This window comes from Phocoena sinus, chromosome 19, assembly GCF_008692025.1.
Source record: "Phocoena sinus isolate mPhoSin1 chromosome 19, mPhoSin1.pri, whole genome shotgun sequence".
Taxonomy (NCBI): Eukaryota; Metazoa; Chordata; class Mammalia; order Artiodactyla; family Phocoenidae; genus Phocoena; species Phocoena sinus.
In genome coordinates this window covers 14,489,900-14,511,401 of record NC_045781.1, presented here as the reverse complement: position 1 = coordinate 14,511,401, position 21,502 = coordinate 14,489,900, and the positions used below count along the sequence as shown (strand labels likewise).

The following is a 21,502-nucleotide window of genomic DNA, read 5'->3' as shown; positions in this document are numbered from 1 at the left end:
GGGGCCCCAACAATCCATAAAATCTATTCATCCATCCAACTATCCATTCATCCATCCATTTTTCTATCCATCCATATCCTTCCATCTATCCGCTGGACCACTAGAAGACACAGGCCACAGGCCCTTGAGAAAACACAGGCCACAGCCTTCACCTGGCCCTGTCAACAGCCTAACGGCGCGCCGGCTTCCCGACAGCCTAGCTTACCCTTCCAATGACGACTGTGCCTGTCCTTCCGAAGCTAGCTGTCATCGTGTCCCGCGCATGCGCAGTGGGAGGGCGGGCTTCAACCCTGGCAAGCCGGGTTGTCAGAGAGTAAGAAGAAGAGGACATACAGGAGATGATAGGAGGTAGGGAGGGTGTGCCAGCCTTTCTCTCCTTGGGTTACCAATATCCCGGATCTCTGAGTATGCGCTGCCATCTTTGACGCCGCCGCCACCGCGGTAGCTGCTGGACCTGGTGGCGAGACGCAAAGTCTACCTAATTCTGGATCTAGATGAATGATAATGGACTCAATTGGAGTTGGGGAGAGGGAGGATGAAATCTGGTGTGGCGGGCGGCGATAAAGATCCCCAAGTCTCTGCTCAAAATTATGGTCGTGTAGCCTGAAAATCCGTTGGCCTCGAGAGTGGTTCCCTCCACTAGACGTGGGCAGAGGATGCCCATGCCCTAGCACCAAATGGGGCGCGGGACTCTGCCTCTCCCAGTGCCTTCTAGGAATCTGTTGAAAGCCCCTTCTCCCCGCCATTCTTCCTCCCCAGCCCCCTAACTTCATTCCCCCACTCTTAATCCTGCTTGATAAGCCAGACCTGGCTTTCCTCCACTCTCAGGAGGCCCAAAAATCCATCCATCTATTCATCCATCCGTCGATCCATCCACCTTTCCATTTATCCATCCATCCGTGCCCTGGACCACTGGAAGACATAGGCCACAGGCCCTTCATAGAGCACCAGACACAGCCTTCGCCTAGGCCTGCCAATTGCCGAGATCTCTGAGTCTGTTCCACGAAGCCACGGTGGCGCTCTCCCAGAGCCTAGCCAACCCGTCGCATAGCAACTGGCCTTGTTGTGTTTCTGTCCCCGGCACCAGCGGTTGGAAGGCGGTCTTCAACTCTAGCAATCTGGGTAGTCTGAGGCGAGAGGAGACAGGAGAAATGAGGGGAGTTGGTGGGAGGTAGGGAATGTATGCCAGCCTTCCTCTTCCCACGTTACCGACATCCCAGATCTCTGTATCTATGTCGCCTTTTTGACGCTGCTTGCGCTGGCACCGCCACCGCCACAATGGCAGCTGCACCTGGTGGCGAGATGCTGTGTAGACCCAAATCCAGATCCAGGTTGGTGGGAATGCTGTCAGATGAACGGAAGTGTGTGGGGGGGGAGTTGTCATGAAATCTAGTACTGAGCACGGCAAAAAAAGATCCCCATGTCCCCGCTCGAAGTGATGACCCCTGTCGCCCAAAAATCTATTGACCCTGAGAGCGGTACCTCCCCTAGACATACGCAGAGGAGGCCTATGCCCTTGTGCCACACGGGGCAGGAGTCCCTGCCTTTCCCAGTACCTTCCAGGAATCTGTTGAAAGCCCCTCCTCCCAGCCGTTCTTCCTCCCTCACCCCTCAACATCTCTCCCCCACCCCCTTTCACCCTGCTTGGTAAGCCTGGCCTGGCCGGGAGCCTCAACAATCCATCCATCTATTCATCCATCCATCTTTCCATTTATCCATCCATCCATTTATCCTTCCATCTATCTGCTGGACCACTAGAAGACATAGGCCACAGGCTCTTAACAGAGCACGGACACAACATTCCCCTGCACCTGCCAACAGCCAAAAGGCGCTCACGCTCCCCCAGAGCCTAGTGGACCAGTTCGATAGCAACTCCTTGTCATTGTGAAGCCAGCCACGCTCATGTCCCGCGCATGCGCAGTGGGAGAACAGGCTTCACCACTTGCAAGCTGGTTTGTCAGAGGGTAAGGGTGAGAGGACAGAGGGGACGTGGTGGGAAGTAGGGAGGGTGTGCCAGCCTTCCTCTCCTTAGGTTACCGATGTCTCAGATCTCTGAGTCTGTGCCGTCATCTTCCACGACGCCGATGCCACGGTGGCGGCTCGACCTTGTGATGAGAGGCTCTGTGGACCCAAATCTGAATCTAAGTGGGTGGTAATGGAGTCAAATGAAAAAAGAAGGGGAGATGCAATCTCATCGGCAGACAGAGATGAAGACCCTTGAGTTTCAACAACTCATTTGCAGAGGGTAGCAGGTAGAGGACAGAGGGGAGGTGGTGGGAGGTAGGGTGGTGGCTGGACTTGGTGGTGAGACACTCTGTGGACCCAGATCCGGACTGGAGTGGGCAATTATGGTGTCAAATGGAAGGAACGGGGCGGGGGGTGGGGGGAATGAAATCTGTTGCGGCAGAAAGCGATGAGGATCCCTAGTCCCCGCTTGAAGTGTTGGTCCTTGTCGCCCGAAAATTCATTGACCCTCAAGAGCTGCATCTCTCCTAGACATGGACAGAAAAGGCCCACGTCTTGGCGCCACACGGGACAAGGGTGTCTTCCAGGCATCTGTTGAAAGCCCCTCCTCCCTGCCATTCTTCCTCTCCAGCCCCAACCTCTTCCACCCCCTATAATCCTACTTGGTTAGCCTGGAAAGCCTTGGAAAGCAGGGCTTTCCTCCACTCTCGGGAGCCCAACGATCCATCTTTCTATTCATCGATCCATCCATTTATCCCTCTATCTATGCACTGGACAACTGGCAGACGCAGGCCACGGGCCCTTTAAAAGAGCACGGGAAAAAAAAAAAAAAAGAGCACGGAACACTAACCCTGCCAACCGTCAAACAGCGCTCTCGCTCCATCGGAGCTTATCGGAGCTTCGCATTGCAGTGGCAATGTCATTGTGAAGCCAGCGGCGCTTGGTCCATTTTGCGCAGTTGGAGGGCGGGTTCAACTGTGGCAAGGTGGGTTGTCAGTAGGGAGGAGAGAGAGGACAGAAGGAAGATATGGTGGGAAGAAGGGAAGGTGTGCTGGCCTTCTCCTCAGGTTACTGACATCCCAGGACATCCATCGATTCATCTATCTTTCCATTTATCCATCATTTATCCTTCCATCTATCCGCTGGACCATTGGAAGACACAGGTCACAGCTTTTGTCTGCACCTAGCACATGCCCAGAGCATAGGGGACTGAGTGCATAGCAACAATAGTGCTTATCATTGTGAAGTCAGCTGCAATCTGGCTTACATCCCACATATGGGCTGTTGGAGGGTGGGCTTCAATTCTGACAAGCTGGGGAGGAGAGAGAGGATGTAAGGGAGATAGTGGGAGGTAGGGAGGGTGCACCAGTCTTCCTCTCCTCAGGTTACCCAGATGTCTGCCGCAGCAGTGACTAGACATGGTGGCCAGACGCAGTCACGCCAGGTACCTCTGTGGACCTAAATCTGGATCATGGTGAGTGGGAAGGTGGGAGTGTCAAGTGGGAGGAAAGGAAGGGATTATACAACATTTTAAAAGTGGTGAGTGGGAAGGTGGGAGTGTCAAGTGGGAGGAAAGGAAGGGATTATACAACATTTTAAAAGTCATTTTATTAGGTGTATTAAGGTTTCTTAGTTACGTATTTTTAAGTTTTTACATATTAGATAGATACATGGAAGAATTTATCTTAAAAATGTTGGTGGGGGAATAGATGAAACAAGATTGATAATTGCTAAAGCTGAGAAATAGGTACATGAGCAAGCTTATTATACTATTCTCAATTTTTTTTTTTTTTTTGTCTGTGCCATGCAGCATGTGGGATCTTAGTTCCCTGACTGGGGATTGAACCCGTGCCCCCTGAATTGGGAGCCCAGACTCTTAACCACTGGACCACCAGAGAAGTCCCTGGGCAAGCCTTTCTTGGCGTTCTGTCCTGGCAAGGATATTCCTCCTCCTGGAGGGAAAACTCCAAGCTGTGATGTGAGGCTGTGTTTTGCCAAGGAAGAAGGGTGGCCTGGCTTGAACCAGCCAGCAGGGAGATACCCTTGGTCCTCCTCCCCAGAGCAGAGTTGGCAAACAGGGCCTTGTTGCAGCCACTTATTTCTGTCAGGAAGTGACCTGGGCATCATTTGGAGAGGTGGGCACACATGGTAACTGGCTGTGTCTGGGGGCCCAGTGTTAAGGGAGACAAGCAGGGGTATCTGGAGGGAAGATATGAGTCCAACACTGTAGTAAGAACTAAGTGTGTTTGGAGGTTGACCTGCTGTGTTTATTTCAGGGCAAGGCATCTTAGTCTTAGGTGTGTCTTAAGATGGACAGAAGAGCTTGGTGGTGATGTGCCAGGACTCCAGACTTTGAAGACAGCTGTTCCTGAATCCTGGCTCAGACATGTACACTGGTGGGTACTTGGGTCACTGATTGAAATTCTGTGTCAGGCCATCGTCACCTCCACAATGGTGATCATAAGAAAAGGTCGCTAATGGTTCCTGAAGGAACCACAGTGAGGAATAAGCAGTTTCTTCCAGGCCCCAGTGATTTTCACCATCAGCTCTTTCAAAGGCTTTCTGGGCTCTATCCCCTCCCATGTTCAAAGTTCTGGTGGTGGCAGCACACCACCCCCCGGTACATCTGCTAAAATTCATCACACACCAAAGGGAAAAGCAGTGCCTTTCATTTGATGTGGATCATGATGAAAGACAGTTCATTGATAGGAGCAGGGAGGTAAGAACATACATTCATCATAGGTAAGACACAGAAGGGAAATGCTCAGTCTGGACAGGGAATGGAGTCTCTTTGATGAGGTTAAAGACAAAATGGAACAAACCAAAGAAATGGAAATAGGGTATGGCCAAATCCAGATTGGGGTGGGTGGGAATGGAGTCTAATGGGGGAGGGGGTGATGAAATCTGGTGAGGTGGGGGAAACGAAGATCCCTGATTCCCCACTAATGTGATGGTAGTGTCAACCCCAAATCCATTGACTGTGAGAGCGGTACCTCTCTAAGACAGTCCCAGGTGCACCCTCAACACCATCATGAGGAAACGCTACCATTGCTAGGCCTCTGATCCCCTTGGTCAACCTGGCTTTGCCTTCTTCCACTCTCAAGAGTCCTAAATATCCATCCATCCTTCTATACCTCCATCCATATATCTGTCCTTCCCTCCATTCATTCACTGGACCCACTGGAGAAACTTTCACAGCCTGCGCCCGCACCTGGCCTCTGCCAGAGGGCAATCCTTCTCCCACACAGCCTGGAGGACTCTAGCTTAGTAACCTTGGTGGTCATTGCGATGCTCACAGCACTCCTTGCTCGCACATGTGCAGTTCAAGGGTCGGGTGCAACTCTGGGAGGCTGGGTGGAGTGGTGCGGGGGAGGGGCGGCAGATGGCGGGTAGTTAGGGAGGGTGTGCTCACCTTCCTCTACTCAGGTTACCGAGATCTCACATATCTGAATCGCTGCTGCCACCACCACCAGCACCACAGCCACCGTGGTGGCGGCTGGCCTCAGTGGCTAGACAAGGACACACCAGGCACCTCTGTGGATGCACTTTCGGGTCGGGGTGGGTGGGAATGCTGTCAGATAGTGGAATGGGGAGGGCTGGAATATGGTGAGATGGGGGCAATTAAGTTCCCTGAGTCCCCACTGAAAGTGATGGTATCCACCGAAAATCCGTTTTCCCTGATACCAGTACCTCCCCTAGTTGTGGGCCGAGGAGGCCCCTGACTTGGCGCCATACCCCAGGGGACGGTTCCCTGCCTCTCTCAATGCCTTCCAAGAGAATGTTCAAAGTTTCCCCTCCTCGCCTGTCCCCAACCCACCCCACCCCCCACCACTACCACCACCTGGGCATGATTGTGGGGGATCTGGCCATGGAGGGCATTACTTCCTGCCGGTCAGGCACACCAGTTTTCTAGCACCTTCTTCCCTGGACCGGGGCAATGGGAACACAGTGAAGAGCAATACATGCAGGAGGTACAGAAATGTAAGTCTGACATGCCCAACTGGGATCCTAGAAGGAATGGACAATGGAGAGGAAGAAGTGTGCTTCAGACACAGCTTTGAGGATCCTTGGACCAACCATGACCCCAAGCCATGCTTTGAATCCCCCTAAGACCCCAACAATTGTCATGAATGAAAACCATAACCAGGACCACAGAGGAAATGCTCTGAAGGCCAACCCAAGACGTGAGAGGCTTGGGGAGGGGATTGTGTGAGGAGAAAAAGCAATAAAAGAGTGATTTCAAAGGAGCAAACCTCATCTCAAGGATCTCTGAAATTTTAACTTCTCAGTGAGATCAGCTGAAGCCAGAAGATTAAGTGTTCATGAACAAGAACACACAGGTAAAGTGGAATTGTAATTCTACCACTGAGGAATGGAAAGGAAATTGCAAATGAAATACTCAGGGGACTTCCCTGGTGGTCCAGTGGTAAAGAATCCACCTTACAATGCAGGGGACACGGGGTCGATCCCTGGTCAAGGAACTAAGATCCCACATGCTGCGGGGCAACTAAGCCCACGCGCCACAACTACAGAGCCCATGCACCCTGGAGCCTGTGCGCCACAACTAGAGAGAGAAAACCTGCACGCCACAACTAGAGAGAAGCCTGTGCACTTCAATGAAAGATCCCGCATGCCTCAATGAAGATCCCGTGTGCCGCAACTAAGACCTGATGCAGCCAGAAAAAAAGAAAGAATGATGAAGTAGAAGGTGAAGGACAGTCTAGTATATACATCTCATGATTTATATATAGACCTTTGATTTGGTATGGAAGCCGAGTTCCTTTATATGAGGTAAGAATATCAACCGAGACACCTGGCTAATCATTCAGAAATATATGTTGATAAGGAAAACTGATGTAACTGACACCATAGAATTTTGGCATTCTTTCATTAGGAAGCTTTTCTTCTTAACACCAAATCAACACAATTTGAGGTCATGAAGGACAATGAAATACTGAGGAAATTTTAGAGGCTGGAGGCAGCTGAGGAGATATTACTACTTGTATCCAATCCAGGAGCAGAGAACAGGACATTAGTGAAAAAATGGTGAATTTGCCATAAGGTCTCTAGTTTAGTTAAGAAGGTTGTCTCAGTTACTTTCCTGTACATGGTGTTTGCACTATGGTTTGGTAAGTTTTTTCTTTCTGACAATAGATTAAAAGAAATCAATAACAGAAGGAAAATGGAAAATTCACTATGTAGAAATTTTAAAACACACTTTTGAAAAACCAGAGATTCAAAGAAGAAATCAAAATGGAAATTAGAAGCGATCTCAAGACAAACACAAAACAAAAATACCAAATACCGAAAGCAGTACTAAGAGGGAGGTTTATAGCAATAAATGCCTAAAAAAGAGGAACTATCTCAAAAAAAACCCCCCACAAAACCCAAACTAGATTTACACTTCAAGGAACTAGACAATGAAGAACAAAACCCAAAGCTAGAAGAAGGATGGATATAATAAAGATTAGAGCAGAGATATTTTTTACTAGAAATAGAAAAATCAAAGAAATTAAAAGTTGGCTTTTTCAAAAGATAAAGTTGACAAACCTTTTGGCAGACTAATAATGAAACTAAATAAAATTGGAAAGAGGAGACATAACTGATACCATAGAAATAAAAGGGATCATAAGAGATTACTATAAACAATTATATACCAACAAACTGGATAAACTACAAGAAATGAATGAATTCCTAAAAATATACAACCTACCAAGACAGAATCAGGAAATAGAAAGTTTGAATGGAGTTATAAGTACTAAGGAGTTTGAATTAATAATCTGAATCCTCCCAAGAAGGAAAATCCCAAGTAACAGATGGCTCCACTGGTGAATTCTATCAAACATTTACAGAAGAATTAATGCCAATAATTCTCAAATTATTCCAAAATTTGAAGAGGAGGGTAAACTTCCAAACTCATTTTATGTGGCCAGCATTACCCTGATACCAAAGTCAGACAAAGATATCACAGGAAAAGATAACTAGAGTAGTAGGGTTCAAGATGGCCACTTAGGAGGATCTTGAACCCACCTCCTCCCGTGGACACATCAAACCTACAGCTACATACAGAACAATTTCCACTGAAAGAATCCCCATAACTAGCTGAGTGGCTCCTACACATTGGGTGAATGAGTAAAAACCCACGTTGAAACAGGTAGGAGAGGCTGAGACACAGTCTTGCCATAAAGACCACCTCTGCCACAGTGACCCACAATGAGGAGGGAACTCACAAACCTGAGCTTCTCCCTGAGGTGCAAAGGGTTTGAATCCCACATCTAGCACCCCAACTTTTAAGACCTGTACATGAAAGATGAGGTCCCAAAACCTCTAGCTCTGAAAGCCAGTGGGGCTTGCACCCATGAGAACCATGGGGCTCTCTGAACCAAGGAAAACTCCAAACTCTCTGATGCTGAAGCTGTACAGTCAGAGACACTGCCCATCCCTTGATGACTGTAGTTAACACCACAGATTTCAAAGAATAATGTCCTTTGGAGTGTGCTATGGACTGAACTGTGTCATCCCAAAATTCACAAGTTGAAGGCCTGATGCTTCAATGTGACTATATTTGGACATAAGGATTTTTTAGGAGCTAATTATGGTTAAGTGAGGTCATAAGGGTGGGGTCCTAATCCAATAGGATTGGTAGCCTTATAAGAAGAGGACAGAGGAAGATCGCGCTCTCTCCAGGCATGTACACCTAGGAAAGGCCATGTGAAAACACAGTAAGAAGTGGCCAGGTAGGAAGCAAGTCCTCGTCAGAACCCACCCAGGCTGGCACCTTGATCTTGAACTTGCCAGGCCCCAGACTGTAAGAAAATTAATTTCTGTTGTGTAAGCCACCCAGTCTATGGTATTCATCTAGGCAGCCCAAGCTAAGACAGGGGGGACTTGGATTAGATAGGACTCCATGGAGCTACTCTTTATTGGCTTCATGCACCACTAAATGCTGATATAAAGCTCAGGTAGGAAAAGACTCCCAGGTAAAAATAAATTTTAAAATGAAGCCAAATCATACAAAGATTGAAATGTTAATCATTCTTATAATAGGCATAGTTATAATAATGATGTTAGTAATTTACTGTTTCTATAGGGCGAGTGAGGGACAGGGGTAGAGGAATAACCAGGCTTTTCAGATAGAAGTATTACAACCACACTATAACTACTCCATTATAACTAGAGTCTAATTGTATACAACACTATGAGTGACCATACTAACACTGACCTTTCAGAGTCACATTGCATGGGGGTTAATACAATGGACCTTGTAGCCAGCTGGCCTGGGTTTGAATTCCCCCTGTGCTATTTACTAGCTTTGTGACCTTGAGCAAGCTCCTCAACTCTTAAGGAGTCGGATACCTCATCTGTGAAATAGGGATAATAATTGAGCCTATCTTAAGCACTGTTGTGTGGACTGGATTGAGCTTATAGATTTAAATTGCCTGGAACAGGGACAAGTGCACTCAAATAGTAAAATTTGCTGCCATCATCATCATTAGCACTGTGGACTGAGTTCCATGTCATTTAAACCTCACAGAGACCTTGTAGTGTGGACCATCTCCCTTCGGTTTACAAGATTGTCATCATTCTTAATAGTGGTATCAATTATTATGATAGTATTAACATAAATGCAAATAATCACACTGCCAGCATGGTAGCCAGCCTGCAAGATTTCCCTTAATGAATCTTGCCTCCTGGTATTCAAACTTCTGTGTAGTCCTCTTCTACAATGAATAAGGTTGACCAGTGTAACCAATCCAACCACCATATTGTGAATACATTCAAGAAGACTTGTGGGGTCCATGTGGTGAGGTATTAAAGCCTTCTGCCAATAGTCATGTAAGCTAGTTTGGAATCAGAGCCCACAAACCCCAGTAAGCCTTCAGATTACTGCAACATCTGGCCAACATCTTGACTACAACCTCAGGACAGTTCCTGAGCCAGAACCACCAAAAGCTAAGCTGTTCCCAGATTCCTGGCTCTCAGAAACTGTAAGAGAATAAATGTTTACTGTTGTTTTAATCCATTAAGTTTTGGGTACTTTGTTACATAGCAATAAATAGTTAGCTAACCTACTCAGCAATGCATTATAAATGTGCCACTTTCCAGAGTGCAATGGAACCCACCATGGGTTCTCAGAATTGGCATTAATAATAATCATAACCTTAATATAATTCAAATGATTGTATTAATGTTGGGCTTACATTGTCCTGTTTCTTAGATGGGAACAGAGAACACCAGTTTTTGTTTTAGTAGCAATGTCCAATATTATAATATTAAAATAGCACAATAATATCAATAAAGGAGTAAACTAATTGTGCCTATTTCACAAAGGAGAAAAAACATTGCCCCTAGGGGTGGGGCTATTGTTGTATTAATATAATGCAGACAACAACCAGAAGGTAGCAGAAAGCAGAAGGGACATGGGATTTCTTAGTATCAGAGTTGATGTTATTCATGGTATCTTAGTAATTTGAGGCATACAATAAATAATGACAAGGATTCTGATATTAGTTATAAATTATAACTATTAATTATACTTCAATAAGAATATAATTGTAGAATTAAGTAAAATAGTTAATAAGTGGTATGGTATGGTACAGCATATGGTATGGAAAGTGGGGTGAGCTCAGGTGGGGTAGGATATAATATAGATAACAGTCACTCCAGCTCAAGTAGCCCTATTGAATGCTGAGGATGCAGGTCTCAGCTCACCCTGACATTAGGGCAAGTGCCCATGACAACATTGGCTTTAACCAGACCTTAGCCACAGGGTCCACGCCTGCCACACTAGGCCTGGAATCCTCCACCCTGCCACCTTCCCCTTGTCCCCTGGGTTTCATATCCACTGGTGGCTCTTCTGATAGAGCAGGCAGGGCAGACTGGACTGAATGATGGGTTATGAGATTGAAAGTGCTGGGGTGGATGCTGCCAGGATGGCCCCCTGCCTGCGTGTCCCCCACTATTGTCCTCCCTGCTCTACATAGCCTACCCACCACAACCTGGAGGAGGCTTAGTAAGGAGACACAGTGCTAACTTGTGGATGCTGGGGGAGGATGCAGGTCAGATACGCTGGGGAGGGGAAGGATGGGATGGCCAGGGGAGAAAGGGCGTGGTTGTGCCGGGGCATGAGGAGGGGAATTAAATCTCAAATTAGAGGACCTATAACCAACCCACCCTCCTACCCCCTCCTTCCTCCCCACAAATTTAGCTCACCGTGTGGAGCACTTGGTCAACCTCACTGCTATTGCTATCATTCATTCATCCATTTAACAAATTTGTACTGAGTTTCTACTTTGTGCTGGAACCATGCTGGCTGCCTTGGACACAGCAGGAGAAAGACAAAGTCCTGACATCATGAGGGTGATGGTCCAGTGGGGAGGAAGGAATGATAAATCAAAAAAAGAAACATTTAATATTAGGTCAGACGGTGGTACTTGCAGCACAAATATAGTACAAAATAGGAAGTGACTCCAAGAAGTGTGTTACTTCATATACAATGGTGTGTGTATGTGTGAACTCTCCAAACAGAAGAGGACAGCAAACTGCATGAACACTGGGGAAGCAGAGTACTCTCAGAGAACACAGCCAGGCAAAGGCCCAAAGAGAAACAAGCGTCAGCCATGTTAAGAACAGCCAGAATGGGCGTGTTGACAGATAGTAAAAACGTTGACCAGCTACAACTGCAGGTTCTTCAGACCCTATGGCCTCTTTTATTATAGTTATAACTTTACACTATAAACATTAAATGTAAACATGTAAAAATACAAATAACTGAAACTTTATGTGAAAAATTGATATACAAAATAGAAAAAAATTACATACTCCAATATATAATCATACAGTACATATTACATACATATAAAATAAACATTTTTATTGTAATAAGAAATATACAATAAATGGTATTACAGTGTACTATATTACAAATATACATTATTATAGTATATAATGATATGGAGTATAAAATTATAACTAATGTACAAGTCTAATTATGTATAGATATTTATAATCTAATTTCTAATAAGAAGTCTTTTATCAAACATAATTTAAATTATCACACAGTAAAACATAATACTTTTGAGATTCATCCACGTTGTAACTTGTGTCAGTGAATCATTCCTTTCTCTGGTGTCATAAATCAGCCTTTTTATGGCTGAGTAGTATTCCATTGTACAGATGTACTACATTGTGTTTATTCACCCACTGATGGACATTTGGGTTGTTTCTAATCTTTTGGTGATTATGAATGCGGTTTCTGTGAACATTCGAGTATATAATTTCTCATTTCTCTAGGATAAATACCTAGGAGTGGGATAGCTGGGTCATAGGATAAGTATATAGTTAACTTTATAAGAACTTGTGAAACTTTTGTCCAGAGTGGATACCATTGTATATCATTCCCATCAGCAATGCATGCAAGTGTCTATTGCTTTACATCCTTGCCAACTTTTGTACTGTTATTTATTGCCATTCTGATAAGTGTGTAGTGGTATGTCATTATGGTTTTAATTTGCATTTTCCTGATGACTAATGATGTTGAATGTCTTTTCATCAGCATATTTCCATTTGTATCTCATACAACCATATGGATGAATCTCAAATACACTAAATGAAAGAAGTCAGACTCCAAAGGAGACACATTTTTACATATATATGGATACACACACATTTATATGACATGTGAAAAAGAAAAAACTATAGAAACAGGAAACGGATCAATGATTTCGAGGGGTTGGGAGTGGATAGAGAGATTGATTAAAAAGGGATAGGAGGGAATTTAGGGGAATAAAGGAACTGTTCTCTTGGTTGTGATGTTGATTACATGATTGTACACATTTGTCAGAACTGTACACTTTTAAGGGTGACTATTACTGTGTGTAAATTATACCTCAATAAAGCTGACTTTAAAAATATCTCAGTACTATAATATTATGTTACAGTAAATATAAAGGAGAAATAATTGAAAGTAATTTACAATAAAATAATATACATTTCCCTGTGTGAGGTTTTGGTACAGCCATACAGAGGTTGATCTTGTGTCAACTTATAACTAGTAATATCATTAACAACAGGGACCCTCTCATTGGTCTCCACTAGCCCTACTCCCCTCAAGTGACCCATATTAAGTCACTTCATCCTCCATAACTCTATTTTACAGGTGAGGCAACTGAGGCTCGGGGGAGGTTACTGGACATCAGGGTTGGCACCTGGATATTAATCCACATTGACAGCTTTCACTATTCTGCTTGTTTCATTCCTCATGTAGTAAATGGGAAGCTGTTTGTGATCTCCTGGGTCTCCCAGATCCTCCCCAGCCTACTCCAGAACAATTCCCTGGAGGGTGTCTATGAGGCTAGGACCTGATCCTCATCCCTTCTCCATTCCCCAGGGTTCCTGTCCAGGCAAACAGTGGGGACTTGGAGAAGCAATACTGGGGGACTTGCAGTAGCCACACTAAGTGGCTTCATGAAGCAATGTGGGCAACGGGGAATCAGTAGACACTGTGTTACTGAGGGCCAATAGGGAAATAGCAGATATTACCAGGATTTAATGGAAGAGTCACAGATACTGTATTAGTGGGTAATGAGCACCAACAGACTTTGTGCCAGTTGTTAACGGGGGTCCTACAGAGATGGCTAATGTGAAGTTTATGGTGCCTTATCAGTCATTGCCCTCATCTGGGGAGAGGGAAGCAGGTTAATGGCACACACCAGTGTTCAGAGAGTATGGGGGCATCACCACATACTGTGTTGGGGATGGTTACAAACACTGTTAGGTGGAGTAATGGAAGATAACTGGTCACCATCATTGTGATGGACAACACATGGAGGGAAACACAAGCCATCCTGATAGAGGTGTAATGAAAGAATCAGGAGATAATGTTAAAAGTTGGATTAGGTGGGGTATATCATGGTTTCCTACTCTGAGGATTGTAATAAGCAGTCATCAGTTACTATTTGGTGAAAGTGGTAATAAATGGGGAGTATGGAGGTTACCAGACTGTTTCACAAATGTGGTGAAGTAATACACATTATGCTGGAGGTAACTGGAAGAAGTAATGAGAAGATCTCCAGACACTATTTCCTGTAATAAGAGGTGACAAACACAGCGATGGAGTAAAGTCAAAGGGGGATAATGGAGGGTGTCCAGACATTGTGCTGGGGTAGGTTAAGAAGGGGGTAATGGAGAGATCTCCAGACACTCTCCTGCGGGATCAGCAAACACTGTCCTAAGTTGGGGGAAGATGGTGGGTCGTAAAACATTGAGTGAAGCCCCAGAAATAGTGCTGAATGAGTTAAAAGGGAGTAGTGGGTCACCAGATACTGTTCTAACATAGAGAAGGGTGTACAGTGGCTCATCAGATACTGTGAAGGGGTGAGATAAAGGGGAGCTAATGATGGATTAGACATGGATCTAAGGTGTGGTAATGGGGTATGTCACTAATCACTGCCCAATTTGGGTGAGGGGATTACAGGAAAATCCTTAGACCTGTCCCCTTAACCAGGTTCTGTCCCCATTCTCAACCCTCATGCTGCTATTCACAAAGGTGAGAAGATTTCTGTACAACCCAACTGTTTCCCACTCTCAGCATTGCCAATGGACTGACTTGAAGGAACCATTTTGCTGGTTCATTTGGCCACCCAGCAGCTGAGCTTTCAATCAGACCCTCTGCATGCATCTGTGAGACCACTGCTGCCCCAGTCTTAGGTTGCACACCTAACTTTTAAGGAAGGTCAACCCTTCTCTGCTCTTGGCCTCTCCATATTATTAGCTTTGGGCATACCTGTCAGGGCATGATAAGCAGGTCTGTAGGTCAAGTTATGGGGTAGACAAGGCCCCATCAAGGTGCAATTGGGGTAAGGCAGGACTGTGCATGCTCGGGCAGTGTGAGTGGGCTCTTTTGTGATCACTTTGGAGCTGACTGTGGTATTTCAGAATCATTGAAGGGAATCCTGAAACATCAAGCATCAAGTCCCATCCATGTGGGAGTGATTTCCTGTGCCTCAGTCCCTTCTTTAAATGGGCTGGCGTCAGAGCAAAAGGTTTACAATGATGTTACAACTTTTAGAACAGGAAGGAGGCACAGCCCAGGTAAAGACTGGGGGTGAAAAAGCCTTGTGTGTTTTAGACAAGTTGGTTCTCCCCATCGGAGCATCTTATGCTGCAATACAGAAAGGATCAAAGGGAAGTCATGGGATGAGCATGGTCAACACTCCACAACGTGCACTCATAGAAGGACTGTTGTATGTCAGGCATGGGTCTAGGCTCACAATGGTGAACAAAATGGGGAAAAACATTCTAGAGTGGGAACCATAGACAAGTGAAATATACAGGGCATCATGGTAATAAGTGTTATGGAGAGGATAAAGGAGGAAGGGGAGGATGATGGAATTTTAAGCCAGGCAGGCAGGGGAGGGCAGGGCAGGCCTCTGTGAAGATATGCCATTGGAAGAAAGACACAACAGAGTAAACCACACAGATATAATGAGGAACTGTGCTCTTTGAAGAGGGCACTGCAAATGCAAAGGCCCTGAGGCAGGATCTAACCTGATGTGTTTGAGGCACATGGGGGAGAAGGTCCTTGAAGAGTGCATGGAATGAAGATGGATAGAGAGAAGACAGTGAAGGTATGTTGGGGTTTGTTTTAATGAGTTATTGATTCATTATTGTCATTATAAAGGTCAAGTCATTAAGGAAGGCAAATGAGCTGGAAGCACTATAAAACTGTAACAGCAAGAGGGAGACCAAGGTGAAGAGTTGACTGAGGTGACCTGAACATTCTTACTTCAGAAGCTTTCCTGAAGGTAATGGGAGCTCACAGGACACTATACTGGGGGCTAATTAAGGGTCAGTAAGTCTGGGAGATAATGGTAGTCAACACGAATAGGCAGTCATAATGCAATTATAGGGGTCAGAAGACAATGTGCTGTATGAAAGTTGAAAACACTCTACTGGTGGCTAATAAGGCGGGGGTACCATTCATGGTGCTAGAGGATAATGGGGGAGTCAACATACACTCTGAGGTTTATATCTGTATACATAAATAATTTTTTTATTGTGGCATCCCTTTCTTGATAAAAATATGCAATGGGGGATTAGATACGCAGACCACGTTTGATTCAACAGAAGAATGACACACAAAATTCTGTTAGGCAATGTGTTCTGCAACAAACATCTCACAGAACTTAGGGTTTATCATTATCGTATATATTATGCTGTTCTACCATTCAACTTGTTGGCATATTACCTATTCCACAGTAAACAGGATTATCATTAACATGACTTCACATAATGTTTCCAGTGCAGAATTTGCTAACAGTGTTCCATTACAGTTTTCATGAGAAGGCTTCTTCTAATGTACCAAACTGACAAAGTTCCTTCTCAGTATGAATGCCTCAAGGTTTACTGAGGCTGGTGACAATATGGGAAGGGGTCCTCCCATTCAGGGTCCTTTCAGAGGTCCTCTTCTGTATAGTAATGTATGACATTCTGATGGAGCATTTCTAGTTACGATAATATGCATATTTTTCTGTTGCATGAATTCCATAATGTAAAATAAAATCTGATCTCACTGAGGTTTTCTCAGAATGTTTCTCTCAAGTGTGAATACTCTGATGCACGCCGAGGACCGATTTCTGAACGAAGCCTTTCCCACAGACTACACACTTATAGGGTTTGTCTCCAGTGTGCGTTGTCTGGTGTTTGTTCAAATTTGATCTGTCAGTGAAGGCCTTCCCACACTCAGCACACACATAAGGCTTCTCTCCTGTGTGAATTCGTTGATGCACTTGGAGCTGTGATTTCTTAGTGAATGATTTACCACAGTCACTGCATTCATAAGGTTTCTCTCCAGTATGAATCCTATGATGTATAATCAGTTCTGACTTTTGTCTGAAGGTCTTCCCACATTCAGAACAGATGTAGGGCTTTTCTCCGGTATGAGTTTTCTGATGTTTACTGAGATTTGACCTGCCACTAAAGGCTTTCCCACATATAGCACACACATATGGTTTTTCTCCTGTGTGAATTGGTCGATGCACCAGGAGCTGAGACTTGGAGGTGAAGGATTTCCCACAATCATTGCATTCATAAGGTTTCTCCCCAGTATGAATTCTCTGATGAGTAATAAAGTTTGACTTCCGGATGAAGGCTCTTCCACACTCAGTGCACACATAGGGTTTCTCTCCTGTATGAATTTTCTGATGCACAATGAGTATTGATTTCTGGTTGAAGGCTTTCCCACATTCATGGCATTCATACTGTCTCTCTCCAGTGTGAATTTTCTGGTGTATATTGAGGTGTGACTTCTGGGTGAAGGCTTTTCCACAGGTATTGCATTCATAAGGTTTCTCCCCAGTATGAATTCTCTGATGTGTAATCAAGTCTGACCTTTGTGTGAAGGCCTTGCCACATTTAGGACATATATAGGATTTCTCTCCTGTATGAGTTTTCTGATGTGTAATGAGATTTGACCTGTTGGTAAATGCCTTCCCACATTTAGTGCACATATAAGGTTTCTCTCCTGTGTGAATTCGTTTATGCACGTGAAGTTGTGACTTGGAAGTAAAGGATTTCCCACAATTACCACATTTATAAGGTTTCTCTCCTGTATGAATTATTTGATGGGCAATCAAGTGTGCCTTCTGGATGAAGGCTAGCCCACATTTCATGCATATATATGATTTTTCTCCTGTATGAATTCTCTGATGCACTGTGAGTGCTGACTTCTGAGTGAAGGCTTTTCCACAATCACTGCATTCATAAGGTTTCTCTCCGGTGTGAATTCTCTGATGTATAATCAACTCTGACCTGTACGTAAAGGCCTTACCACATTCAGTACACATGGAAGATTTCTCTCTCATTTGTACTTTCTTATGTGTATTGAGGTTGGAACTATTGTTGAAAACCTTCCCATATTCGTTGCATATAGACGGTTTCATTCTTGTGTGAGTTCGTTGATGTACCTGCAGTTGTGACTTGGAAATGAAGGACTTCCCACAGTTACTGCATTCATATGGTTTTTCTCCAGTATGAATTCTGCGGTGCGCAATCAAGTGTGTCTTCTGGATGAAGGCCTGTCCACATTCAATACATATATAGGATCTCTCGCCTGTATGAATTTTCTGATGCATCTTGAGTGTGGACTTCTGCGTGAATGCTTTGCCACAATCACTGCACTCATGGTGTCTCTCTCCAGTATGAATTTTCTGATGTATACTAAGATCTGAGTTATAAGAGAAGCCTTTCCCACACTCACTGCATTCATAGAGTTTTTCTCCAGTATGAATTCTCTGATGCCTGAAAAGAGAAGATACTTGGAAAAAGGCTTTCCCACATTCACTGCACTTATAGGGCTTCTCTCTAGTATGAGTTCTCTGATGTGTAATGAATTCTGGCTTCTGTACAAAAGCCTTCCCACAGTCAATACATACATACAGTTTTTCTCCTGTATGCACTTTCAGATGTACCTTGAGTTGTGACTTCTGGGTGAAGATATTTCCAAATTCAGCACATTCATAAGATTTTGCCCCAGTATGACTTTTCTGATGTTGACAGGGTACTTGTTTATAGCTGAGGATTTTTCCACATTGATTATGGCCCCATAATTTCTCTCCTGTTGGAGTACACTCATGTTTAGTACAGGAGGAAATTTTACCATATTCAGTAATCTTATTAACGTTCTTTGATCCACTGTTTCTATTATGACCGTGTAAATCTAAATTATGGCTTAAAGCATTTCCATATAAGTCACACTGATGAGGTCTCTTTGGGGAAGGAATGTTTTGGCTCACATGAATTATTTTTCTGTCTTTATATTCATAATCCCTCTTTATAGTCAATATTTTCTTGATGAAAGCAACATCTCTTAAAGATTTGTTTTCTCTTTGTTGATAGCTCTCTATCTGGTCATCAATCTGCCACAATCCTTCTAGAATAAAATACAATAAAACGTCACTTGTAGCATCACCTTTCCTCTCAATGTAGAAAGAAGTTTTTCAGAAATTCTCTGTGAGGTTTGAAACCGAAACTCTCCTTCTCAAAGGAGAATAAGATGATTTTAGCTCAAATAGCAGCTAGCAGAGGCAAGAGAAGAGGGTCATATGGTTCATCCAGGTTGAACACAGTGAAAAGGGTGAGGGTGAATCATTGGCTGAGAAGACTTGGTGATAGTGGTGATAGGAAACATTCTGGGATACAATTCAGTTTATTTAGAATATGAACTCAATGCACTGTGCCAGGAAGTGAAAAAAGGCAAAGAACAAGATATATAGCACAATAATATTTATATAAACTAATAATACATACCCCAAGTCACTTTAAATATGAACTTAAAAATATGCTTCTATCATATAAAACAATTGCCTATGATGGGAAGTGAGAAGAGTATGGGGAAAAGAAGGAATAATGAATAAATTGAAAAAATAAAATAATAGAGAATCCTTACCCATACTGATGATGATAGTGTGTCCTGAATGAAGACATGATTAAACTCAAACCTCATCATATGAAGTATAGAAATAAAGCAATTTCAAAAATCAGCCAACCAGGCAGACAGCCCCCAGTCAGTGTGAAGTCTCAAGCAACCTTGGAAGGAAGTCAGAAAGGTACTCCTAAAGGTTAAGCAACAGTGACCTCTAAGTCATCAGTTGGATGAAAGACATGGGGAATGGGAAAGTGAGAAATCTTAAGTCAGTGACTATGGAGAAAAAAGGAAGAGAGCATGATTGGAGATAAAGTTCCAAAGCATCTCACAATGAGAAAGAAAGAAATGAAAGAGGACTAGCAGGAGTGGGACTGTGTGACATATAGTAACTTTTAAAGAAAGAAAATCCATGAATAGCTGAATACGTAAAGAATGAATCTTGGACAATGCGAAAGGCAGAAAGAAAAAAAGAATGTTATAGAAAAGGAGCATAACCAAGAAAAAAAGAAAATATCTATTGAGGCAGATTGGCATGTGATCCAGACGCCAAAAAGCCAAGGAAGAAGACAGTTAGAAATGACAAAGGCATTTTTATAAAGGCATTTAGTTATTTGAGAGGCTGATATCAAGGGTCCTCAAATAATACAAAAAAATCAGAACCTTCCAGAAGAGTCAGCTTAATAGCATTTCAAAGATGCCAGTCTTTCTCAAGATGGCTGAGATTTACTTCCCTGTCTCCCATCAGTCTGGGTCACACTCACTCACCTGGACAGCTCTGATGTGGGCTCTCACCCTGCAGTGCCCATGGCTCCTTTCCTTGCTCCAACATGAAAACCTCTGTTTCAGGAACTTGATACCCTGTTCATGAGAAATGATAAAAGTTCTGGGTCCAGCTAATTGTGTTACAGAGCCCAACCAATAGTCTTGTTCAATGAGGCTTTGTTCTACAGGAAAGTAACAGTGTATCTCTGAGAACAGAGTACAGTTAACCCTTGAACAACAGGGCTTTGAACCACATGGGTCCAACTTATAAATGGATTTTACGGAAAATATTGGAAAATCTTTTGGAGATCCGTGACAATTTGAAAAAACTCAAACTTCATAGCCTAGAAATATCAAAAAATGTTTTTAAAAAGTTAGGTATGGGCTTCCCTGGTGGCGCAGTGGTTGAGAGTCCGCCTGCTGATGCAGGGGACACGGGTTCGTGCCCCGGTCCGGGAAGATCCCACATGCCGCAGAGCGGCTGGGCCCGTGAGCCATGGCCGCTGAGCCTGCGCGTCCGGAGCCTGTGCTCCACAACGGGAGAGGCCACAACGGTGAGAGGCCCGCGTACCGCCAAAAAAAAATAAAAAAAAAATAAAAAAAAAATAAAAAAAAAAAAGTTAGGTATGTCATGAATTTTGTAGCCACCTCCTATTGCTATTGCAGTGAGCTCAGTGCTGTAAATATCCACTTAAAATGCCCTAATCATTGCCTCATGAGCAGTCCCTCTCTCCAGTAAATTGTGTATAGCAGTAAAAAGTAATCTCTCTGGGTTCTCACATATGTTTCATGTTTATTGCAATACCATAAACCTTGAATAATATCACAGGGCCCATACTAACATACTAAGTGCCACTAGTGATGCTGGAAATGCTCCCAAGAACAGAGAAAATTCATGACATTACAAGAAAAAGCTGAATTGCTTGATTGAGGTCTGCAGCTGTTGTTGCCAGCCATTTCAAGATAAATGAATTAAGTGTAAAAACCATTGTAAAAAAAAAAAAAAGAAAGAACTACATGAAGCATATACCAGCAGACAAAAAAACCCTGCATCTTTTTTTTTTTTTTTTTTTTTTGGCTGCACCTCATGGCTTGTGGGATCCTATTTCCCCAACCAGGGAGGACTGAATCCAGGCCCTGAGCAGTGAGAGAGTAGAGTCCTAACCATTGGACTGCCAGGGAATTCCCACCATGCACTTTTTGAGAAACACTTTTTTTAATCTTGTATTAAAAATGTAGTTTGTATGTGGGTACAGGATTGTTATAAGGAAAGCATTCCAGGACTTTGCTGGTGATCCAGTGGCTAAGACTCCATACTCCCAATGCAGGGGGCCTGGGTTCGATCCCTGG

General features: G+C 44.0%; 1 protein-coding gene across 3 annotated transcripts in view; it reads right to left on the bottom strand.

Moving 5' to 3' along the window:
* Positions 1 to 789: 789 nt before the first annotated feature.
* Positions 790 to 21,502, bottom strand: part of ZNF585A (zinc finger protein 585A) — a 34,115-nt gene continuing 13,402 nt past the window's right edge. For 2 of the 3 annotated variants that reach the window (XM_032614451.1, XM_032614450.1), the window contains 2 exons: positions 20,156 to 20,248; positions 11,651 to 18,895 (listed from right to left, as the gene is read on the bottom strand). In XM_032614451.1, coding sequence (XP_032470342.1) covers positions 16,563 to 18,895; positions 20,156 to 20,248 — 2,426 coding nt within the window. In that variant the 3' untranslated portion in view covers positions 11,651 to 16,562. Of the gene's footprint in view, positions 1,128 to 11,650; positions 18,896 to 20,155; positions 20,249 to 21,502 lie in introns of those variants that run through there. The other variant, XM_032614452.1, reaches the window with a different exon arrangement.